This window comes from Pristis pectinata, chromosome 34 (genome assembly GCF_009764475.1).
Source record: "Pristis pectinata isolate sPriPec2 chromosome 34, sPriPec2.1.pri, whole genome shotgun sequence".
Lineage (NCBI taxonomy): Eukaryota > Metazoa > Chordata > Chondrichthyes > Rhinopristiformes > Pristidae > Pristis > Pristis pectinata.
Genome location: NC_067438.1, coordinates 3667558 through 3693999, shown reverse-complemented (window position 1 = coordinate 3693999; position 26442 = coordinate 3667558). Strand labels below are relative to the sequence as shown.

Below are 26442 nucleotides of genomic sequence, written 5' to 3'. Positions count from 1 at the left end.
GGATGTGGTTGTACTAGGCTAGAGAAATAAGCTCTTGAAAATTTATTTTACAATGGAACCATGGGTACTCCCAAGCCCATGCCAGGAAGTACTGATCTTTATTGACATCTTGTTGGTGCATTCCAAGGAATTTAGTGTTCAAATTTGAGTCCCGTACCCAGCAATTTTTCTTCCTCAGTCTTTGCAACAGCCCACAGCGAGCTGGGAGACCAAAGAAAGGCTGCGCTCTTGAAACACAAGCCCCACAGAGGTGCTGAAGTTCAGTGAGATTGCCTTTGTCCACATCCTGCTCTCAGCAAGTTGTGGGAGACAAGGTTTAACGGGTGTGGAATTGGAGAAGAGGTGATGAAAATCAAAAAAAAGACTGCAGATGCTGGAAAAACTCAGGTCAGGCAGCATCTGTGGAGAGAGAAAACCTGCAGAGTTGTTGCATCTCAATGCCCTTTGAGTGGAAACCAGCTTGCAATTATCTTTTCTCACACTTTAGGAAAATGTGAAGGCTTCACTGAGAGTGCAGATGAGGTTTACCAGAATAATTCAACAGCCGAGGGACTTTAATGGACTGGGAGATTTCCTATTTGCAACAGCAGAGATTGCCAGGGGATCTGGTAGACATTTAACATGAGAAAATATATTGACGGAGTAGCTGGAGGGTAGATGTTCCCATTGAAAAGTGAGACACGGGACAAAAGGTTGACAAAGACACCAAATTTTACACAATGAGTAGTTTTAATGAAAGGTATGGTCTGGAAGTGCTGCCAGGGGTAGTCGAGGCAAATCACATGGGAGCTGGATAAGCATCTGAATGAATTTGCAGGGCAATGGGATTAACATGATCATTCCTATTCAGTCCAGACTAAATGAGCTGAATGGCCGCCTCCTGTGCTGCAACATTTGTGATTCTCATTCTTTGCAATTATATTCCACGTGATCAGATTGGACCATTACCTTTAGCCTGAGTTGTCTGGGTAGACAGCGTGATGTTCCACTTTCACCAAGCTGGAAGCAAAGAGCCAGGACATGGACCCTACTCACTTATCTTTGGGTCCAGTCAATGGACTCACTCCCCAACCACCAATCTGTCCAACTTGCACCCAATCTATCTCGTTGTGTCCCTCTGACTTTATCTGTGGCTGCAACACTATATTCTGTATTTTGTTTTACTACGTCGATGTACTTACGTGTGTATGGCATGATCTGCCTGGAATGGCAATGCAAACAAAAGCTTGTGGCACGGTAGTGTAGCAATTAGCATAACGCTATTACAGCACCGGCGACCCGGGTTCAATTCCAGCCACCGTCTGTAAGGAGTTTGTACGTTCTCCCCGTGTCTGCATGGATTTCCTCCAGGTGCTCTGGTTTCCTCCCACATTCCAGAGACGTACGGGTTAGGAAGTTGTGGGCATGCTATGTCGGCGCCGGAGGCGTGGCGACACTTGCGGGCTGCCCCCAGAACACTCTACGCAAAAGATGTATTTTACTCTGTGTTTCGATGTATATGTGACTAGTAAAGAAATCTAATCACTGCATCTCAGGACAGGCAAGAATAATAAACCAATACCCCCAGCTTTTATATCGGCAACCTCTACTGCCAGCAATCCAGGCTCAGCCAAGACCTTCTGCTGCATTTGCACCGGGGAGTGAAGGACCCTGACTGAGTGAGTCTCTGGGAAGCATCAGGGTCCCTGGCTCATTGGTTCATGGGGGTGGAGGGGTGAAAGAGGAACCGAGTGACAGCTTCTCCTGAAGTAAACTGCAGGCCTTTCACAAAATAGCAATGGATGAGAAATTGCTTCTTGAAACCAGCACTACGAGAGGGAATCAGATTTATTATCAGTCATGTGACATGAAATGTGTTGTTTTGCAGCAGCAGGTATAGTGCAAAGACATACTGTAACTAAGTTACAAAATAAATAGTGCAAAAAGTGAGGTAATGTTCATGGACTGTTCAGAAATCTGATGGCAGAGGGGAAGAAGCTGTTTCTGAAACATTAAGTGTTGGTCTTGAGGCTCCTGTACCTCCTCCCTGATGGTAGTAATGAGAAGAGGGCATGTCCCAGATGGTGAGGGTCCTTAATGATGGATACCACCTCTTGAAGATGTCCTCAAATGGTTGCAACCCTCTGCAGCCTCTTGCAATCCTGTGCATTGGAGCCTCTATGCTAGGCTGTATGATCAGGGAATACAGAAAGCTGGCAAAAGCAACAAGAGTTTGAATGGATTAGCCAGTCATATTGAATGGCAGAGTCAGCTGTCAGTACTCCTGCTCATTTCTATGTGTCAATCCAAAAGTGGTTAAGACTGTCTGATCACTTGACCTATGGCATTGCAGTAAAGTGCCAATGATTCTGCATGATGTCATTTTCTTAGTCAGTCCCTCAGGGTTGAAAATGGCTTGCTTCCATGGTAGTTCATCTAATCTTGAATAAGTGACTCCATCCTGAAATTATGGCTCCTATTCAAGACCTTGATAGGGAAAAACAAGTTTTCAACATCCACTCTCACTTCCCTCCCCCAATCTTATTTCAGTGAATCATCATTCTTCTAAACAGCTTTTTGTCATCCTGTTTCTCCTCCCTACCCCCCAAATGTGAACTACTCCATTCTACAAACCGAGCCTAGAGAATATTGCCTGCACCATCGCCAATGCAAGTACATCCCTCAAAGCATTACACTGTTCTGCAGGTGTAACATCAGCAGCAGCACCCTGTAAAACTGCTTCAAATCTTCCCCATTTTAAATACTCCACCCTTTGCAATGAAGGCTGATATTCCAGTTGCCTAAGTAACTGCACACTAACATTATATCTGAGACCATAGTGCCCTTTGTTCCACATTTTTTAATAGTCCAAATAATTTGCTTTCATTCTTTCTTCCTGTGTGGATAGGAAGATTTAAGGCTCTGTAGCACCATAGTGTTCCTCCATTTCAACTGGAGATTAAGTCAGTGAGGCTGTTGTATGGCTTACTATATGGCAGGATGCATAACAATCATGCCTGATTTTGACACCCTTTGGTAACACTCAAAATAGATGGCAGTAAAGCCCACCCCCACCACTAATGCCAATGCTGAAACTGTCAAATATTTTATTAACCAGAAGGCTAGCTGTATTCCATGTGTAGTCTCACTGATATTTGTCTGTACATTAAGTGTGCAGAAATCTGCAACTACACACTTGCAGTATGATGAACTGGTTGCTGCTTTTTAAATAATTGAACTTATTCAAATTCTCAAATCTAATTATGTAATTCAGTTTGTTTTCCAAGAACTCAAAGAATATGAACATTTTTGGGATATTTTAATTCCTGCAGGCCTTAAGGCAAGGCTGAAAAGCCAGACGATTTTGGGGGCAGGGTGAAGTGTTCTGCAGAGCAACATCCACCAGTTACTGAGGAGTTATAAAGGCATTCCAACCCTTTGTGTAGTGTACAACCCTCTGCAGTCTCTTGCATTCCTGTGCATTGGAGCCTCCATACCAAGTTGTATGGATCAAGGAATACAGGAAGCTGGCAAAAGTGACAGAATTTGAATGAATTATCCAAGTCTTGTCCATTAAATGAACAAAAAAGCCCCATCCCTTTTAAATAATTGCTTAGTTCCATTGTCTCTACAAAACAGGCTATAACTGGCTTCCATTGTGCATGTTTAAGACTTATTACTCATTCCAGTTTTATTTTTGGGAAGATTTATCTAAAAGTCAGGGGTGGTGAGAATCAGCCCAAATACTTTGCTCTGATAGTTAACTACAATTGAAATTTCGATGCAAGTAAAATCCTTTAATTTTTCCAGCAACTAGTTAAGAGCCCAGTGATTAAAATGCAGAGCACATTAGAGCTATTTTCCCACAATATTCTTTAAAATATCAAGGCGGCTAGGAACAAAATCTAGAAATAGACAACACACTGGAGACCACTTAAATCGCAAAAAAAGTTTATTCGTCAGTTAAGAAACAGGCTAGCTCCACACTTTTCAATATGAAAAAAAAAGGAAAAAGGATTCAAATAAAAGATTTTTAAAAAAAGTGGTGAAAAACATGGAGAAAAATCCACGAGACAAAGATTGAAAAGTGCTCAGCAAGCAGTGTGGAAACAAGCTCGAGAGCTTCCAGGTCAACGTTTTAAGCAGTACATATCCAGAATTTTGGCTCAACAGCAAAAAACACAGGTGCCATTTACAAAATCGTTGCAACTCAAAATGGCCACTGGTGTCAGGTGACCTTCACACTAACAAATCAAATGCTGAAATACCAGATCCATTCCCCCCCAGACAACAAACTATGATCCTCTGCTCAGTCAAATCAGATGCCACCAATCTTCACCCCACATAAACAAACCAAAATATGGAAAAAAGAGGCACATTACATTGAATGAACTCAACTTCAACTACAGGCAGCTGAAGTTCAGGAGTATGAAGTTGAAGAACAGGATAAAGATCACAAAGCAAAGTTCTGCTGGGTTAGAGGTTGTTTGGCAAACTCACTAGGCAGCAGGCACATTGGCACTGGAACTGCAAGCACCCTTTTCTGCAAGCAGCAATGAGTGGGGGAAAGCTACATTTACTTCAATCCACTGGTAAGGTGGTCTGGGTTTGTGGATACTTGGTATTGGACTTGGAGATGATCTCATGTCAGATTTACAAACATTTGTATGGGCAGGACTATAGAAGGATTTGTCTTTGAAATTAAGGATGCAATGTATCAGTGACATGGTGATGGAAGTGTGACAAATTGGAAATTATTCTTGATGACCCAAACAGCAGTCTTCCCCACAAAGGTAAAGCAGCCAAATATGGAAAGAAAAGCTTTGCTATGTTGATACTAACCACCAAACAGCTGGCACATCACCACCCCAATTAACATTAGTACCCAAATACATGAAGCACACTTGAAATGCTTATATGCACCACCAATCCATCTCATTGACACCCAATACAACTTTCCATACATTTTCAAATTACTTTCAGGTCAATTTCAACAGTGGAAAAAAAATCAATTAAAACCTCACCTGGTAAAAATGAAATCAACTCAAAGCCCAACTGCAAGGCTCTAGAGTTCACCTGCCTCAAAAACAGACAGTTTTACAGAGGATCAAGTAATGTGACCAGTTCACCCTAAGTGGCAAATCAAACCATCCCCAGACCAAGAATGTGGAATCTGTTTCATTTAACATACCGTCAACCTCAAATTCAATGGACTTAAACTGGATTTTAAACCTTGGTACTCTATTTGCAAAACATTACTTGAGCCAGAAATGGTGCAAATCTCAGCAAAAGTATCTGGTAATACATACCATGTGTACCTCGATGTTCTCTCTATATTTGGGTTTTAGCTAAACACAAGACTAGTTTCATTTCATGCATTGGAATCTTGCTCAAGGGAATTTCTCTTCTGATCTGGGCACTAACCATTGGACAAGGTGCTATCACATGCCCAGCAACAGGACAGGTGCAGCCATTAATCCCAGAGCCCCCAATTTCCTGTTCACTGATGCAGAATTGGCTTCATTGAAGGGAAGCGTTCATTACAAATATTTGCATACCTAATGCTTGCCTGGTGCCAACTGCAAGTATTGCCAAACTCACATTACAGTGAATACTAGCTGTACTAAACAGGAGGCATCCAAAAATCCTGAAACAGAAAAAAAATGGCTCAGAAACAGTCAAAACAAAGATTTGCGGTGGAATACTGCAGCACAGGGCTCGAGTTCCCCAAAGGAGTTAGGAGGCCACAGTCCAGACACTTACTTGCACTGCTAATGGACATTAGATTGACAAGAGCATAGACTGAACATTCAGCTCATTGTATGCAGCTGCTGGCTGGATTCACTCATCTGAACAATTCAAGACAATCTTCCAGTTGGTTCCACACCCACCCCTTAATTTCAGATTTTCAACATTCAAGACATTTTCTTTTGACTCCCTCCCCAGTTTTGATTGCATTTGCTTAACAAGCCACTTACAAAAGCTTCCACAAATGCATGGCAAACACAGCCAATTTCAATTTGGGCGTGCAAGTGGGACTTGGGATGATAGTTTGCCCAGATTTGGGACTAATCAAATTGGCCAGTGTTTCTCACATGCAGGGATTTTAAACTCGAGCCCTGCAGAGCCTGTAAAAGCCCACGAATCTTGCTCATTTACACAATTTAAAAAGGACGTTTTATGTACAGGGAAAAAGGAATGAAGAGGGTTTTTGTTTGTTTAAGCCTCATCTTGCTCGATCTCCTCTTCAAATTCTCCCTCCTCCTCTGCTGTAGCATCTTGGTACTGCTGGTACTCTGACACAAGATCATTCATGTTGCTCTCAGCCTCCGTGAACTCCATCTCATCCATTCCTTCACCTGTATACCAGTGGAGAAAGGCCTTGCGGCGGAACATGGCGGTGAACTGCTCTGAGATGCGCTTGAAGAGCTCCTGGATGGCAGTGCTGTTGCCAATGAAGGTAACTGCCATCTTGAGGCCACGGGGTGGGATGTCACAGACTGCGGTCTTGACATTGTTGGGGATCCACTCCACGAAGTAGCTGCTGTTCTTGTTCTGGACGTTGAGCATCTGCTCATCGACCTCCTTCATGGACATGCGGCCACGGAAGACAGCCGCCACTGTCAGGTAGCGGCCATGCCGGGGGTCGCAGGCTGCCATCATGTTCTTGGCATCAAACACCTGCTGGGTGAGCTCGGGCACTGTCAGGGCACGGTACTGCTGGCTGCCCCGGCTGGTAAGGGGGGCAAAGCCAGGCATGAAGAAGTGGAGGCGGGGGAAGGGCACCATGTTGACTGCCAGCTTGCGCAGGTCAGCGTTGAGCTGGCCTGGGAAGCGGAGGCAGGTGGTGACGCCACTCATGGTGGCAGAGACCAGGTGGTTGAGGTCGCCGTAAGTGGGGGTGGTGAGCTTGAGGGTGCGGAAGCAGATGTCATACAGCGCCTCGTTGTCAATGCAGTAGGTCTCGTCCGTGTTCTCCACCAGCTGGTGGACAGAGAGGGTGGCGTTGTAGGGCTCCACCACTGTGTCGGACACCTTGGGTGAGGGCACCACACTGAAGGTGTTCATGATCCTGTCGGGGTACTCCTCGCGGATCTTGCTGATCAGCAGGGTGCCCATGCCCGACCCTGTGCCCCCGCCCAGTGAGTGGGTGAGCTGGAAGCCCTGCAGGCAGTCGCAGCTCTCCGCCTCCTTCCGCACCACATCCAGGACAGAATCTACCAGCTCTGCGCCTTCTGTGTAGTGACCTTTGGCCCAGTTATTCCCTGCACCACTCTGCCCTGTAAAGCAAGCAAGACTTGATGTTATTTGATGTTAACAAGGCAAATTGAGACTTTACAGTTACCTTTCCCCCAGTCCGGTATACAATGTCACCAGACTAGTTTCTACATCTGTAGATACCCCACTGCCATAAGATACACAAGCAGAATTAGGCCATATTTCTTCAACCCGTTCTCCTGCTTTCTCCACATAACCCTTATCCCTTTACAATAAAGAACCATCAATCTCAGCCTTAAATGCACCCAATGACTTGGCCTCCACAGCCTTCTGTGGCAACAAATTCTACAGATTCACCACCCTCTGGCAGAAGTTCCTGCTCATCAGTTCAAAAGGAACATCCCTTTATTCTGAGGCTGTGCCCTCTGATCCTGGACTTTCCATGTCCACTCTCTCCAGGCTTTTCAGTATTCAGTAAGTTTCAATGGGATCCCTCCTCATTCTTCTGAGCTCTAAGTACAGGCCCAGAGACAAAACACTCCTCATACATCATCCCTGAAAAAAATTAGGAGGTCTAATGCCATTGCACAACAGCTAATGGAACTGCTGCTTCACACCAAAGAGATGGGTTTCCCCCACATCCCAAAGACATAGAATTGGTAGGCACAGTAATGTAGTGGTTAGTGTAACACTATTACAGCACCAGTGACCCAGGTTCAACTCTGGCCATTGTCTGTAAGGAGTTTGTAAGTTCTCCCATGTCTGCATGGGTTTCCTCCAGGTGCTCAGGTTTCCTCCCACATTCCGAAGATGTACAGGTTAAGTTGTGGGCATGCTATGTTGGAACCAGAAGTGTGGCAACACTTGTGGGCTGCCCCCAGAATACTATGCAAAGATGTGTTCACTGTGTTGTGATGTACATGTGATGAAAATAGATCTTATCTTACTGTGTGTTAGAATCTGGCAGTTAATCAGAATTGGGTGGGGGGGGGGGCTTGCAGTGGAGTACAAGATGGGATTAGTCTAAATGGGTGCTTGATTGCCAGCATGGATTTGCTGGCCTCAACAGCCCACTTCTATGCTACATGGCCACATCAGTGACATGGAGCTCAAACAGCAATTGTACCTGTGACATAACTGACACCAATTTGAACCATCAGGGACACTAGTTTAAATGACTGTATTTGGACCAAAGCTACTAGTTTAAGACTCCTTTATATTAGTTAAATACTCCATTTCTCCAAGAGGATTGAACTCTAGGGGGAAGGAATGGGCAAATGAATATTTAACATTGTGCTACTTCACACCAATCATTTCCAGCCTCTCCTGTATTGTCACACTCATTGATGTAGAAAAAAAATTACAGGTAACCCCACTTTATGGCTGTTTCTTACAGAAATTTGCCCTTTGTCACAAATCACTACCCAAAATGAGATAAAATTTGATTTACTCCTCCCAAATTCTAACTTGCATTTCTTGACATGTGCAGATGACACACCTTTACACTTTGTTCGAAAGCAAAAATTACACTATGGCCCATATTCTAGGAACACAAACCCCCTGCCTCTCCTCAGCCCTGCTGTACCAATAACATAGGAGCTGCCTGCATTTTAGGACATTACAAGAGCTTGAAGATTCATTCAAGCTTGTGAACTGTAGCCTGGGAATTTAACAACTCTTCCTATTCAAGGCAACTTTTAACCTCCCATTTCACTTTAATCCTAAAAGTGGAGAATACACAAGGAAACTTTGGCATCAGTATTTTCCACAGGGTCATTGAGTATTTTAGCAAATTGTTGCAAGTTTAATCACTGTTGTACATAGCTAACTTGGGACAGAAAAATCAGCACTGCAATGAACCTGATCAGCAATGCTGGGGAACAAATTGGCCAACTCCTGTGCCTTGGACTTGTGAATGTCCACATAAAAGCAGATTAAGTTTCAGCTTAAACTTGGTTTCTCCTCAAAAAAGTGTAGATACATTGCAACTCTATTGAAGATACTGGAGCAAGATCTTATAACCACCATCTACACCCAAATTAGCACTTTCATCCTGGAAAACTCTCTTCAGTTGTTCACCTTCAGTGCAACATTCCCAAGAAACATGAGAGATCCCCAACCCCCACAAAGCAGAGTTAACAGAAAGCAAATGTGCTTGCACTCACCAAACACAAAGTTATCTGGTCTGAAGATCTGCCCAAATGGGCCAGAACGAACAGAGTCCATGGTGCCAGGTTCCAAGTCAACCAGAATTGCACGAGGAACATATTTACCTCCTGAGAGAGAGAAGGCAACAGTTGTTGAGAAGTTCTCTTTAAAGATGATCTACATAGGGTCTTGCATCACCTTCTTAGGATCAAGCAACAGTGAAACAAAATCCATAACCTTCAAAATCCTATCACCTCCCCTCCCCACAACCACCATGGCAGGGTCCCATCTTGCAATTACTCCCCCACCCAAGGGATCCAGCATCATCACAGAAGGGTCCTACTAAGTGGTCAACTTCAGGTGCACAAGTGTCACCAGATGCTGAAGTGGCACTCAGCATGTCCTAATTACCAACATTTTCAACTCATTTCATAAACAGGGTGCACAGAAATTAACATGCAGAAAACAACCAGTTATACTTCCTAATCTCACATAGGCGCACATCTGAGTTCCCAGTCACCCTCCTCACAGATGCCAGAAGTGGTGCCTGTGCCAGGAACTTTGGCTTGTCTTATTTCACCCATGCCAAGAGTTAGGATTTACTCAGGGGAACCAAGGAAGTTTCTTTAAAGAGCTGTAGAAGTTAACCAGAAGCCATTAGACAGGGAAAAACCAGCTGGTCCATCAAGCACCCTGCCCCCCACCCCCCACTCAAAAGCATGAGAAATGGAGGTCACAATGAACCACTTCCCACCCATTCTCAAATGACAGCCACAGTTCTCAAATGAGAAAACCCAGGCCAGTAACAGAAGGAAGAGATGCTAAGACTGCAAAAGGTACAAGGAAGCTAGAAATTCTAGTTCTAGCTTTCCCATAGAGCAAGATGAAGCCAAGTAGAAACCTCCCCATCAGGAGTTGGGGACATCACCTGAAACACCCTCCCGTTTCCCCCAAACACAACCTCCCCACTTCATAAAAGAGCCCAGTACCTGTTGCCTCATTGTAGTAGACATTGATACGGTCCAGCTGGAGGTCACTGTCTCCATGGTAGGTGCCAGTAGGGTCAATACCATGCTCATCACTTATCACTTCCCAGAACTGTAGAGGAGACAAGGGGTGGGTTGAAAGGAGTTATATACAAGGTCAGGCTACTAAGTCTATCCTTACAGCAGTTCCATCAGTTGCTTTATTAAGAACAAGTTGAACTAGTCATATAGATTAAGAATGTTTTCTAGTAGTTGTTGCCCATCCATGTACCTCAAGGTGGCACACCAGTCCCAATGGTGTTCCCAGTGCTATGGGCAGCAAGTTCCAGAACTGAAACCCAGAAGGAACATCAATTTACAAGTCAGGATAGTGTGCAACTCAAGGGGAAACCCCATGCACCTGCTGCCTTTGGACAAGTGGTAGAAGTCAGTTTTGGGAGGGCCTATCACCAGGGCAGTACATGTTACAGATGGTGCACACTGCCACACAAAGCACCAACCACCTAGCACAAAATTGTCTGCATCATCTTAGCCTTTCAGCCCCTTTCTATTCCTTCACTCGTGGCCAGTTTCCTTTCAAAAGCATCCAAGCTGTTTGTCAGCCATTAACCAATTCCATGTTCTCACCAAAAAAATCCCAACAGGATTCAGGAGTCCAGAAGATCAGTTTTTTTTAAAAACAATGTTATTAATGCCAAAAAAGTACATGCATCAAAAAGATAAAAAATACTGACTACATTGTGTTAAATCATACTTGAGATCACAATACTCTTAATAATCATGTGATAAAATATCAGAATGATTTTATTAAAAAGTCTACACCCACTACCAATAAGCTCAGTTTAGGACCTTTCAAAAAGGTCAGTTGTCCAAAATACCAGTTTTTTGTTTAAATGTTAGGTAGGAAAATCTGTTTTTTGACACCCATTAAGGCATCACACTAGATGGGCACTAATGTTGGCACAGCCTTACAAATTAAATCTTGACTAGGTATACCATACATGCCACTGAGTATTATTTTAACTTGAGTGGAAAGAGCAGTGTACATTTTATCATACTTAATGCATGTGGAGGATAAATTATAGCTTTTTTGCTCTTCTACACTATTTAATGAGTCAGTAAAAAGACTCACTTGCCTACAAAGACATTGCTGGTTAATACCTCACTGTTGGCCTGCAAGTGTAGGGTTAAACAGTGCCTTTCTAATCCATTCACACCAAGTAATTGCAAAATCTCAAATGATGAAAAATTCTAATCAACACCTCTACCAAGGGTTTAGGATCTCACCCCCCCTTGGGGTGTGCGTGTGTGAACACTAGCTTTCTGCTCAGGCTTGGCACATAAGTGTGGAGTCTGTCAAATAGGCATGCAGGATGACTCAAGTGAGGTTTACATCCAGAAGCCAAAGGCATCTGCACAGTTCCAATGGGACAACACAATTTAAAGTGGCCACCTTCATTCCACTGCCTCCCACAGCAGGAGATACACAGCCAACAATAAGATGGCAGAAACACAAGTGGCTGCCATGGGGGTGGGAAAAAAAAAAGAGGTACATGGCAGAGGGGAAACACCACGCAGTTTACAAAGAGGGAGGCTATTCAGTGAGGTACATGCTGGGAGGGACATCTGTACTAAGGATAGGACTTTAAGGAACAGCAGGGTTTCCATCAGAAGAACCTAGCTCAGACCCTAACCCATGACCATGCCACATAGCTGAAGACTTGTGTTTCTGCTACCAAGGAGGCCCATGATGATCCAGCTAGAGATCTGGACTCTGCAATGCAAGTGCAGCTTAATATTAAGGAACAACAATATGCCTCCTGGAATCAGAGTACTCCCTCCCACCCCTAACATCTTAGGATGCCTATTCAGTAACCAACCATCCCAGATGTTCCCTCAATTGGCCTTGCAGTCTAAAGTCAGTGTTTCCAGGACAATAAATCCTTGCAGACCATGATATCCAAGGGAAAGTGAGCAGTCACACAGGGAACAACATAGCACTAGGTCCTCAAAGCCTACATGATCACTAATCAGAAAAAGCCCCAGGGTGTTTAAAAAGTCTGGATCCAAACATCTGATTTTTGTAAGATATTATTCTAATCATCACACCACTGCACAAGTGCATCATCCTTCACTGTGCAGAAGCACATCACATGGGTGTGGCAACTGCAAACAGTTTTAGCACTGCGTGGATTTTGGAAGATGTCTGATCCAACAGCTGTCATTTAGAATGTCAAACATAACAGAACAGCTGAGAGACTGCTCCATAATGTCAATAGATTGCACATTTGAACTCCAATTTGTTGCTAAAGGAAGGAAAGGACGAGTTTAAATAGCTTTTTGGCTTCTGCCCTCTTCCTTTCCAGTCTCCAACTGAAATATCATTTATTTCCCTCCACAGATACTGCCTGACTTGCTGAGTTCTTCTAGCACTTGTGTTGCAACATTCAATTCATGAAGGCACAAGACTGCAGACATTGGAATCTAGTGCAATAATCAATCTGCTGGAGGAACTCGGTGGGTGGAGCGGTGGGTAGCAAGGAATTGTTGACTTTGGGTGGAGACCCTGCATCAGGACCAATTCAATTCACAGTTGATGTCAAAGAAATTAGGCCCTCTTAGTAGATTAGTACACAGGTCCCTTGACCCATTTCCCCATTGGTGTTATGACATCTATGAGCACTCACTAGGTTTATGCACAGCAGGTTAAAATTTTATTTACACTATAAAGCAAGCTGATCCAGTTTTTAAGGCTCTCCCTATTTTACAGGCAGCACTGAATGAGATCATTCCCTGGCTATAGCACAGCACCAGGCACATATCCAAATACTGGCGAGACGCAGCATTGTGCTGGTCTGGGAAACTACAATGCTGGTCTTCAGCTAGCTAGGAAACCAGGCAGGCATAAAATAAGAGCAAAAGGAGGCTGGGAAACAGGGCAAGTTTTATAGATTTGAAAAATTGCTGCTTCTACAAGTGTCAAAGGATGGGCTTTGAGCAGGACCCAGCTCAGCCAGCCTGAGGCAAGAACACTCAGCAGATTTCTAATCACTCATGTTCGAGGCAGCCAGGAACATCAGGGTGGTAGAGAACTCACATCTACAGAAGGTATGGGGGAAAAGTCAGTGACAAAAAAGGAAGTGACTACTCCATGTTAAAGTTGTGGCAGGAACATACAAGTCACTTCTAAACATGAACACTTGCTACATCAATAGCAGGCAGGCCAATTAATACACATTCGCCAGATCTGCTGGAACTTCTGAATTATAGAACTTACCCCAGGAAGCAAGTGACCCACTTCTGCTCTGAGCTAATAGATGTTAAAACCAACATGCCAAGCCTAAATGCACCATTTCACATTGCTAAAGCCTTCAATACTGACAAGACACTAGGATCTTCTCTAGACATCACCGTGCTGGGGCAATCAATTGTTCAAACAAAGTGCCCAGTGAATAGTCTAAAGCAAAAAACCAAAACCAGTTAGATTATTGGAAAGCAGTAGCAGTGCCACAAAGTACACCATCAGCTTCTCAGCCACAGCAACCTAGGTCAACCCTGACCTCCAGTGACATCCATGTGAAAGTTCAAAGTTCTCCCTGTGACTGCTCGTTTCCTCCCACAACCCAAAGATGTGGTGGTGGATTAATTGGTTACTGTAACTTAACCCCAGTACATGTAGGTGGCAGATTTGCTGAGGAAGAGGTTACAGGGAAACTGGCTCCAACAGCCAGCATAGACTCAATGGGCCAAATGGCCTCTGTACACAAAATATGCCCACAAAGGTGCAGTTTAATGCTGACCCCAGGGATCAGATCAACCAACACTGGATGGTATTTTCTATAGACCAGTTGCTTTCCCCTGCCAACACTAGTCACCATCCAATGGTGAACGTGCTGCAGCCCAATGGAGGGGAATAAATCTCTGCACCACCACTGGCAGGCAATAGGGCAAGGTAGGGGTTAAAAAAATCTCGCAGTCACAGGTCACGAGAGCAGCACCTCGCAGAAGGTAGTGTGGGAAGTAGCCGAGAAGGCTCGACCACAGCAAGCACCCTCCCAGTGGCTGCAAGACTCAGGCAAACAAAGAATCTACATCTAACCTTGCTGACTAAAGCTTCATAGCACAAGAAAATAGCCCAAAGTGAAACAAAGGAATCGAGACAAAGGGCTCCTTTCTAAAGCACCATTTCCAGCAATTTGTGCTCTGTAAACAGCACACAAGCCAATGATCACTAAAATGGCTCACACAATGCACAACTGAAATGGTCTGGTTTTGTTAGGTCGAGAATTCCTGCCTTTGAACAAAGGAAAGCAGCGAGACAGTTTGGCTTTGTTCCTTTAGCACTCAGCACCCCCACCACCTCTATTCAAAACAAGACTGGACTCAACACATCAAATGCTAACCCTACTGACATCTTGTTCTGCCCCACCCTGTCGCCATTAGCATAGGTCAGTGGATATGTACAGAACAAATACCCTCCTTGCCAGATGCACAAGCAGTCCTTTTATCTGCAGGCTCCCAACTACAGCTGGTGTGACCAACCAGCTAGCACTCTCCAATTACTGTACAAACTCATCCTCTCCATGAGATACCTCTCAAGTCTGGTTCAACTCAATCACATTGGCACCAGACTGGCAGGCAGACATTCTGGTAAAATGTGCCAATTGAGCACAACCATGCTGCATCAGCCCAGCTCATTTCTTTAAATGGGAGGACATTCACAATTTCAGATGGGAAATAAGGAATGTGGGTCTCAGTGCAGGAAGGAGGCCACACAGGCACAAAAGGAGTGTGTAGCCACTCCCACTTCTCTGCTGTCATGTACTTAAGTTTGTCATGTGCACAAGTACAGTGAGGTACAGGTACAATGAGGAACTTGCTTGCAGCAGCACAGGTACAAAATCAGATTTATCATCACTGACATGTTGTGAAATTCACTGTTTTGTGGCAGCAAGACAATTACTAAAAGTAACAAATAAATAGCACAAAGAGAAATAGGTACAGACAGCACAATTATACCACACAATGAGAAAACATGCAGACAGAAGACAGACAAGTCCATGATGGTCCAAGAGGTGACTCGTTCCTTTACCGAGGTAGGGTCAGGGTTGTGCAGATAGGTTGCATGAAGCTGATGGGCTGAATAGCCTCCTGTGCCACCAGATAAAGGCTGACCCCCATATTCAGATCTCCATAATACACATCTGCATTCTCCACACAAACTATAATCACCATCTACTGATGCTGTGGAGGGTGACCCAATTTCCCACCTCACACCCACTGCCCATGAGCAGATTTCAACTACAGACCTTCCCATAGCCACTATTAAGAGTGGGAGTCCAGATGCAGATGATCTTCCAATTGCTTACCAAATGGGCACATGGCTCAGTCCCAACCCTCAACCAGCATTCATGAGCAGCCACCCACCTCCTGTGTAGGCAGCCGTAGACACAAACCCCAAATCTTCTCAGCCCTAGATCAGAGGCAGCTTACAAGCAAGTGCTCATTTATTTTTGTATTTTTTTTAAACAAAGAGCTCATTTGGTCATGGGTCTGTGCCAGTTCTCAGTAATCCTACCCACCCACACATTTCCCTGTAACTGTTCATCAACTCCACCCCAATTCTCCTACCACAGTGGAAACCAGCATGCCTCTTGGATGCAGGAGGAAACAGGGCATCCAGGGGAAACCCACTGTCACAGGGAAGACTGGGATTAAACCTGGATTGCAGTACTACCTGCTGAAACAATCTGCTACTAAAGGATGCTCAGCATAGGAGTCAGGCTAGAACCACCCTACACAATCAAGGCATTGAGCATCAATGCTAGATTAGGGCAGCCATCAAGGATCAAAGTAGAAGTTGCTTTGAACAAGGTTTTTGAAAATGGTATTATTTTTAAAACTTGTTTTGAAAGAGAAATTGATGGCCTGAAGATCAAAAATGCTGAAAATTAGTGGCTATACTCAGTTGGGGAAGGCTTCAGAATACCTTTGAACAATTTTAATTATAGGTACCTCCTAATATTAATTACAGCCAAATTATTGTGGCTACAAGAATTCAGATCAGTGGATGACAGGGCTGGCATTCACTCATTTCAAATGAAAAGGACAAGAAAGATTGAATTAAGGCTCTGGGCAACTAATCCATTTACAAAAATAAAATTTCCTCCTTAATGATATTAAATGCAGGAAGGCTGATGTACATCTCAAAGAACAAAATTGAAGCTGGCACATGCATGACAGCATCAGGGCTGGGATTCAGTCCAACACAGGACTCCTACTGGTACAACCCTTGGTTTGGAAGAGGATCTAGTGCGAAGGATCTGAGCCTTTGCTTCAGAGCCAAATAAGATGCAAGGTCAAACACAACCCGTCCAACCTTCAAGCACCAGATGTAAATGCCTGTATGGCTAAGATTCATTCATCCTCACAATCCAATATCCACTACACCAAGTTAATCTCAGCTGCTGTTATCACTGGTTGCCATAATTGTTCAATCAATATAGTAAGTTATCAATGCAGCAGTCACTATAATCCCACTGCTGTAATCAACACTATTCCTTAGTCCAACTTCTGCCCTAGCTGGGGATATCAAGTATGTTCAGCAATCAGCCAACCATACCACGACATATGTACTCACCAAGCCTTTGGGGAAAATATTACCACACACCAACCACCATATGTAGACTGAAACCTGTTCATTTCAACTGCAAAATAGTACTTGGTCACAATTGACAGACCTAAACTAACTCCTATACCCACACACCTTGGATCATTCCTTATGCTGTGACATTACCCACATGTGTAGGCAGTGCTGTGTACTGGCTGAGCCTTCCTTGCTCCAGGGAAGATGGGTGAGCTCCAAAATGGACCATTTCCAACTCTTCCATATCCTTTGGGTGCTAATTCATTAACACATTCTCACAACCCCATTTGTGTTTGCATCGGTTGGAGTAGTTCCTTTGAAAGAATTCTTTAATGCCAGCTTGGAGGCAGGGGTGGGTTAACAGAACAAAAGCTACCCGATGGAGGACCTTCATTTTCTTGTACACATTGCCTCATTCTTGAGTATTAACCCATTCTAGTATCCTTCAATGCTTACCAAATATAATCTTTCCACAAGAGTTTACTTTTATTAGTATGTGACTGGGCAGTATTTTGCAATCAGGAATCTGATAACTACATTGACCTTCAAATCTCTCCACAACTTTCTTCCACCCACCCCCCAAACTAAAATTCCTGCCTCAAGCAATCACGAAAAACTTTTCAAATGTCTCATTAACCACCTTAAAACTGGTGCTGTATAAATGCAAGTAATAGATTAACTTCCCCAAACCAACAGGGTTCTTAGTGGAGATTAGCGGAGTGCAAAACTACAACTCTAACCGTGCAGCATAAAGAGGGGAAATCAATATTCCGCAGATATTGCCTTATATCTACGTGTACGTGTTTAACAGGGCTATTAAAATGGATTCAACAGCAACTTCCGAAAGGGAACTAGTTACATACCAAACAGGAAGTATGCAGAATCATACAGAAGTGTGGGGTTAAAAAAGAACACGGAATTATAAAGGAAAGCTTTTCAAAGAATCACTATAGTAATGAGGGTGCTAATAACCACGTGTTGCAAAATCTTAATTGTTGTTCTAATAAGAATGGATAATAGTTATATTCAGAATAAAGCTGAACATTTGTATGAAACGCGCAAATAGGCTTAAATAAATGCATGCGATAGGGCAGTGGGCAATTCTGGTGAACGTCACCGCACTAATCCGTCCATTAAACTCGAGCTTCAGCAGGAAAAAAAGCGCGCACGTTTCACCTTGAAACCGACTTACTAAGCAGAAGATATTTAAATTTATTAAACCTTTAGCCCAGGGACCAACTGTACCGCCTTGGGGATTAAACGCGATTAATCATTCATGGTTGCAGTAAGAAAATGCGCAACCCCTGTGCCTTTGATACCGTCGAATCGACCCCGTTGCTTAAAGTGGGCGGGGGTTGCGCTCTTAAAGGATTTAAATTCGAAATATCAACCGTTTGGCGCCACATTCCGTTTATTCCATTGGCCAATGCACTTTGGCGCTCCCGTAACGGGTGAGATTTCCCTCCAACGCAGTCTAACCAATCCAATTAATGCAAATTACTACAGTTACTTCCCCTCCAATTCAAAATGTAAAAAAATCTTAGATCGGGTTGCATGCACAAAATAATGGTCATCCCTTAGGATTAGAATGAATTTCCCATCCCTTGCTGGATCCGGAGGGTAATATTTCTTTCAACCACTTTCCTTCCTCCCCCGCCATAAAAAAATCCAACAAAGAAAACGAACTCAAATTTCTTGAAATACTTTTTTCCCCTGGAATTTAATGCAAGGAAGTTGGATCTTTCTTAAAGAAAATTATTCGTCCCAGGGCATTTAGAAAGCAGGAAAATCATATAGTAGGATTTTTTCCTGCATTTGCAGACTCCCGCGCTGCATGGAGGGTCGCGTACTGGGGAGAGAATTTTGCATTACGTATTTTTTCCGCAGCATTTTTAAATTAAAACTACATAAATTTTAATGTCGTCGCATTAAAAAATCTTTCCATTACCCCAGAATAGCGCGGATTATCGTTCGACAGACATACTCAATTGCTTTTAACGATGATCAAAAAAGCCTGCAAATTAAAATAGCTACTCTCGATGTGTTAGTACATTTACAGGAGTTAGAATATTAATCACTTGAACAGTTTTGATTAATGTGTTAACAGATTTATCCGTAATCCCTCCCAGGTTTACGTGGACTATTTTCGACCAGACAGCGATTGATAGTAAGCATTTGCGTTTCAAATTCCTACGGTGCTGCCGACTCAGCCACGTGTAAATCCACACCTGTGATATATTTTAGTAAAAGCCTCGTGGACAAAAATTAGCCTTACATTGGAAATTTCAGTTTTGCCTTTAAAATAAACGATAGCCGTCATTTCTTTTAAAAATTACAAAATGTCTACAGCAAGGCTATTGTAATGCAAATATGTATCACTGCTGGGAATAAAATTTGCAATGGTAAAAGTCATGGATACATATTTACCTTGGCCCCGATCTGGTTGCCACATTGCCCAGCTTGTACATGCACGATCTCCCGCATGGTAAATTGATTAACTTTTTTTTGAAACAAAAAGGGGGGCTTAAGCAATGAGTATCTGCTCGCTACAGTGTAACTGCGCCGCTCTCAGCTCCCGAAACTGGCTCCCAACAAAGCTTATAAATGCGGTGGCGCCACCACAACGAGGCGCCCCTTCCTATTGGACCGTGGAGGCCACGTGATCTCGCAGCGGCTCTGCTATTGGGCGCAAAGTGTTGCAGTAATTAACCAGGTGACGTCATGTCGGGTGCCCGGGAGTCGTGGTGCATTCTTTCTTCTGACCCTCGGGTCCACATGTAGGTCTTGGGCGCTTTTGTGGTCAGGATCGTTGGTTCTGTTGCTGGCCACTGAGTGAAGTCCAGCTCTCCCTGCCTTTAAGATGTAGTTTTCTTTGAAAAGGACTGAATTTGGCCGAGAATGGGTTAAGCAGACGCCATTCCTTTCACTCCTTTTTTTGTTGCTTTATTGTCGCTGAATGAGTCACTTATTGTTAAAACATGGGATTGTGGCTGTTTTTCCAATGGGAATTCGAGGCATATTTCCTGCCATGTCCCTCCCATTTTCTGGACCAAATATTAATATAGCAAATATTAATAAGTAGAACGAACCATACAACCGTGTATTGTGCGGGATGATTTTGTCCTGTCGTACTACGAATGGTGACGGATGAATGCATTGCATTTTTAAATTTTACGTTTAAAACATTTTCGAAATAAAATATGTTAATAGCGGACTGATTGTAGAGGAGGAACTGTATTTGGATATCGTTCTGCCTTGGGGGTGAAAATAAGTAGTAAACAAAAACTAGTGGAATTTTGGGCTTTGTGATAAAAGAGACGGGAGGAAATTGTGGTTATACGTCGGCTTGATCATAGAAACATCGGCTAGCCCTAGGCTATTATGTGATTTTTGGCTAAACTATGAATTGACTCCATTTACCTGCCTTTTTCTTGTTCCCCTTAATACCTTTAGCTAATAATCTGAGTTTTTTTTCAAATTAACAATTGACCAAGCATCAATTAAGATTTGGGAAGAAGCTCTAAATTTCTATCACACTTTGCATAATGAAATGATCCCTAACCCTCTCCCAAATTTATTTCAATCTGCCAGTAGCCCTAGGCTTCCAAACCAGCAGATGTATTACACAGTAAATTTAGCACATCATGGATTATTCAGTCCCTTTGGTTCTTGCCAGCAGTTATCCTTCAGTACAGTATTTTACCATTTTCTCTCATCTAAATCTATTGTTATGACCACTGTTCCCTTCTCCCTCATGTGCTCATCCATCCTCCCATAAATGCATCCACACTATTGACTTCAACAGCTCCCTGTGGGAGAGTGTTTCACATTCTCACTGATCTTTGGTTAAAAGGTTTCTTCTGAATTCCTGATCGGATTTCCTTGTGACTATCTTATATTGGTGGCATCCAGCGATATTAAGAATTAGGAGTTGGAATTGATCTAGGAATTGGTTCACTATTGTCACATGTATCGAGGTACAGTGAAAAAGTTGTCTTGCATACCGTTCATGCAGATCAATTCATTACACAGTGCACTGAGGTAGCACAAAACAATACAGAATGCAGAATAAAGTGTAACAGCTACAGAGAAAGTGCAGTGCAGGTAGACAGTAAGTCCATCTCTACAAGTAGAAACATCTATCAGTGTCAACTACATCAAAACCTTCCATAAATTCAAAAACCTCTATTACCCTCCTTAAGAAGTAGGAGATGCAGTACCTACTATTTCAAATATACACTTTTTTCATAATATGGAGGCATAAGAGACTGCAGATGCTGGAATCTGGATGGGAAAAACAAACTGCTGGAGCGGCTTCAGGTTCCTGGGCATCAACATCTCAGAGGATCTATCCTGGACCTAACATATTGATACAAATACAAAGAGGGCACGCCAGCGGCTCTACTTCATTAGGAATTCGAGGCAATTCAGTACGTCACTGAAGATTCTTACAGTGGAGAGCATTCTGACTGGTTCCATCAGAATCAGATTTATTATCACTGACATATGACATGAAATTTGTTGTTTTCTGCGGCATATAAGTCTAAAAATTACAAAAATGAATAAATAGTGCAATTAAAAAAAGGAATAACGAGGTAGTGTTCAATGGGTTCATGGTCCATTCAGGAATCTGATGGCGGAGGGGAAGAAGCTGTTCCTGAATCATTGAGTGTGGGTCTCCAGGCTCCTGTACCTCCTCCCCGATGATTATAACAAGAAGCAGGCATGCCTGGTATGGAGGATCTGATGCACAGGATCGCAAGAGGCTCCAGAGGGTTGTAGACTCAGCCAGCTCCATCACAGCACAACCCTCCCCACCATTGAGGACATCTTCAAGAGGCGGTGCCTCAAGAAGACGGCATCCATTGCTAAGAACCCTCACCAACCGGGACACGCCCTCTTCTCGTTACTGCCATCGTGGAGGAGGTACAAGAGCCTGAAGACCCACACTCAATGATTCAGGAACAGCTTCTTCCCCTCTGCCATCAGATTTCTGAACTCATAAACGCGTTATTCCATCTTGTTATTCCATCTTTTTGCAATATTTATTTATTCTTGTAATTTATAGTAGCTTTATATCTTTGCGCTGTACTGCTGCCGCAAAACAACACATTTCATGTCATTCAAGTCAATGATATCAATCTGATTCTGATTCTGATTCTGACATGAAATTCTGTCTGAAATGGACAGTCAATGTTTCGGGCCAAGACCCTTCATCCCTTGCAGTCCAGATGAAGGGTCTCGACCTGAAATGTCAACTGTCCGTTTCCCTCCAGAGATGCTGCTTGACCCGCTGAGTTCCTCCAGCAGTTTGTTTTTTATTCATAATATTGTTACAGACTAGGTTACTATTGGTGAATGTCCCTTTAAGATAGAGCACTGTGTGTGTGTGTGTGTGTGTGTGTGTGTGTGTGTGTGTGTGGTGATGATGACAACAGAAGATAAAGGACGTAATGACGTTTTTGGAGCAAACAGTCAGAGTCAGTCAGAGTAGGAGAGAGAGAGAGACAGAGGGAGCAGCCTGCTAGTCTCTATCGATGGATGAAAAACAGTAACTGTGTCTGTCACTACAATCCACATGTGGATTGAAGGAATAATCCAGTGGAGTGCACTTTGTCGTTAACCTGTGGAGGGAAGCAGGTATTTGAGTGGACGGCCACATCACGAATGCCTTTCAGGGTGGCAGATACTTCAGAACAATGCAGTGGAGTCCACTTTGTTGTTGACCTGTAGAAGGAAACAGGTATTTGTGTGGACGGCCACGATTCGAGTGCCTTTCGGGGTGGCAGATGTTGTGGAGTAGTCACTGCTGAGTAGACACTGAGGTGTCATATGGGTTACATCGTGGGACATTTGGATTTCGTAATTACTCTCTATTTTTTCTCTACGTTTTTTCTTCAGTCAACGGTGGTTGTTGAAGAAGCCTTTGCTCACGTTTCACCTGGACAGAACTTTGAGAACCATTCCTGGACTTGGAGTTTGGGAATTTGCCACACATACACTACGAGTTTAGTTTTTGGGGGTTAATGTTTAAGATCTAACATTTTTACTTCTAACATTCCAACATTCTTACTTTTCTTTTCCTTATTATCATAAGTAGTTATTAATAAAATAGTTTTTAACACTTATACATGACTCAGTGTGTTTCTTTTGTTGCTGGTTCGTAACAAAATATTCAGTAAACACATTAAATACCCATTTTTCTCTGTGTGCATTGTACCATCAATTCAATACCTTCTCTGACAATGCATCAACACCACTCGTGTTTCCTCCTTAAACAATGCACCTGTTAAATGTTTGAGAGGCTGTTACACAGGGCTCTGCCCCTCAGTGTCCAGTGGTGACAGGACCCTAGACTGTAGTTCTTCCCCACTTGATTGAATTTAGAAACCGAAGGGATGATCGAATCATGTTCTACCAAACAGCAGATGGAGTGCAGATAGGGCAGCTGTCACTTCCATTGAGGCAAGGCTGCAGGCTGGGTTTACTGTGATCTAATTGAATGTTAGAAGAGGGCTTAGTAATCCTGCTTTCATGGACCACACCATGTATCATCCTATCTGGAAGCATCACGGCTTGGTACAGCAACTGCTCTGCCCGTGACCGCAAGAAACTGCAGAGAGTTGTGGACACAGCCCAGCACATCACAAAAACCAGCCTCCCCTCCATGGACTCCATCTACACTTCCTGCTGTCTCGGTAAAGCAGCCGACATAATCGAAGACCCCTCCCACCCTGGACATTCTCGCTTCTCCCCTCTCCCATGGGGCAGAAGCTACAAAGGCCTGAAAGCACGTACCACCAGGCTTAAGGACAGCTTAAGGTCCCGTATTACGACAAGATGGACTCTGGCCCTCAGAATCTACCCTGTTATGGCCTTGCACCTTATTGTCTGCCTGCACTGCGCTTTCCCTGTAACTATAACACTTTATTCTACATTCTGTAACTGTTTTCCCTCGTATTACCTCAATGCACTGTTGTAACGAAATGATCTGAATGGACGGCATGCAAAACAAAGTTTTTCACTGTACCTGTGATGAGAATAAACTAATTTACCATCCACAAGAAAAGGAAAAATTGACTAAGAGACCCCAGTCACTGATGGGTGTGAATTGAGAACAAAGGAAGTCCCGGCAGTTGTGGAGTAGGGTTAATCTGAATTACGCCCAGCATTTGCATCAATGTTATTCTTGCAAATGAAGCAAATTAATAGAGTTGGTTCCCCATGTCCATGCCAACACATCTACACTAATCACATTTACCAGAACTAAGGCCTTCTGTGGTTTGCCACTTTAAATGCTGGCCCAGATAGTTTTTAAATTGCATGAGAGTACCTTCTCAGGAAGTGTGTTCCAGATTGCAAACACCCTCTGGATGAAAATTTTTCTCACGTCCCCCTTAAGATTTTGATCAGCTGGTCTGTGGGCTGAGGATACCTATGGCTTTAAATGGCTTTCAATCCAGATGAGTGTGAGATATTGCATTCTGGGGGATCAAACCAGGGTAGGACGATGCAGTGAATGGTAGGGCCCTGAGGAGTGTTTTGGAACAGATGGACCTGGGACTGCAAGTACATATTCACTGAGAGCAGTGTCTCAGGTGGATAGGCTGGCCTTCATCAGTCAGGGCATTGAGTATAGGAGTTGGGAAGTTATGTCGCTGTTATAAAAGATGTTGGTGAGGCCACATTTGGAGTATTGTGTACAGTTTTGGTCACCCTGTTCTAGGAAAGATGTTATTAAACTAGAAAGAGTGCAGAAAAGATTTACCAAGCTGTTGCCTGGACTTGGGGGCCTGAGTTACAAGGAGAGGTTGTGTAGACTAGGATTTTATTCCCTGGAACATAGGAGATTGAGGGGTGACCTGGTAGAGGTGTATAAGATCATGAGAGGCATAGACAGGATGAAAGCACACAGGGGGTGCTAAAAACAAGGGGGCGTAGGTTTAAGATCAAAGGCAAGAGATTTAAAAGGGACATCGGGGCAGCTTCTTCACGCAAAGGCTGGTGCGTATTTCGAATGAGCTGCCTGGTTGAGGCGGTCACATCAGCAACGTTTAAAAGCTATCTAGATAAGTCCATGGATAGGAGAGGTTGAGGGGGCTATGGGCCAAACGCGGGCAGATGGGACCAGCTCGCTGGGCAATACAGTTGGCATGACTAGTTGGGCCGAAGGGCCTGTTTCCATGCTGTATGACTCTATGACTATCACTGCTCACCTTCAACCTATGCCCTCTGGTTTTAGACATGTCCATTATGGGGGAAAGCTTTTCACTGTGCACCCTATTTATGTCCCTCATAATTTTGTATACCCCCCAACACCTCCCCCCCCCACCCAGCCTTCTCTGCTCCAAGCAAAACAAACCCTGTTTGTTCTGATGGACAGTTTTGACCCGAAGTGTCGACAGTTCCTTTCTCGCCCCCACAGATGCTGCTCGACCCGCTGTGTTCCTCCAGCAGATTGTTTGTTGCCCCTGTTTATCCAGTGTCTTGTCTCCTCATAGCTGAAGTTCTCCATCCCAGGCAGCATCCTGGTGAATCTCCTCCGCACCCTTGTCCAATGCAATCACCTCCTTCCAGTAATGTGGTGGCCGGAAGTGCGCACGATATTCCTATTGCCGCCTAACTAATTGTTTTATAAAGAGGAGACACAAGAGCCTGCAGATACTCGAATCTGGAGCAAAAAAAAATGAGCTGCTGGAGGGACTCAGCAGATCAGGCAGCCTGGGTAGAAATGGACAGTCGATGTTTTATGTTTTATAAGGTTGTACCATAACCTTCCTGCACTTATATTCCAGGCCCAGCTAGTATCACAAAAGCCTTCTTCACCACCTTATCTATATGATGCTCTGTGCCTGTGATGCTGCTGCCAGTAAGTTTTTCATTGCACCTGTGCGCACACGGACTGGTGCAGATAACAATAATCTCGACTTTGACTTTGACTTATCTGTGCCGCTTGATTCAGCTAATCAGGGTCTCAGCTGGGCATATAAATTATTTTTTTTACCTGTACTACATCAATGCACTCTGTACTAACCCAATGTAACGGCACTGTGTAATGGATTGACCTGTACGATCGGTTTGCAAGACAAGTTTTTCACTGGACCTCAGTACAAGTGACAAGAATAAACCAAGACCAACACCAATACCGTTGAAGCTGTTCTAGCATATAATAGGATAATGGCTAATCTGATTGTTAACTTCATTCTGTATTTTCACCAACCCACAGTATCCTTTCACCCTTTGCTTCTCAAATATCCATCAACCTCCGCTTTAACAATCAATATTCTAAAACTCTGCATCCACCACCCACCCCCAGCATCAGAATCAGAATCAGGTTTATTATCACTGACTTATATGACGTGAGATTTGTTGTTTTGGGGCAGCAGTACAGCGCCAAGACATAAAAATCTATAAATTACTAAAGTAAATAGATAGTGCAAAAAAAAGAATAGCAAGGTAGTGTTC

At 43.6% G+C, this 26442-nt stretch overlaps 1 protein-coding gene across 1 annotated transcript; it reads right to left on the bottom strand.

Annotated features, from left to right (window-relative positions):
• Positions 1-3913: 3913 nt before the first annotated feature.
• On the bottom strand, positions 3914-19562 carry LOC127586015 (tubulin beta-4B chain). Its single transcript, XM_052043785.1, has 4 exons — positions 19405-19562; positions 10335-10443; positions 9363-9473; positions 3914-7259 (listed from the first exon to the last, which is right to left on the bottom strand). The coding sequence occupies exons 1-4, from the start codon at positions 19459-19461 to the stop codon at positions 6199-6201; spliced, it is 1338 nt and encodes a 445-aa protein (XP_051899745.1). The 5' UTR covers positions 19462-19562; the 3' UTR covers positions 3914-6198.
• Positions 19563-26442: the final 6880 nt, after the last annotated feature.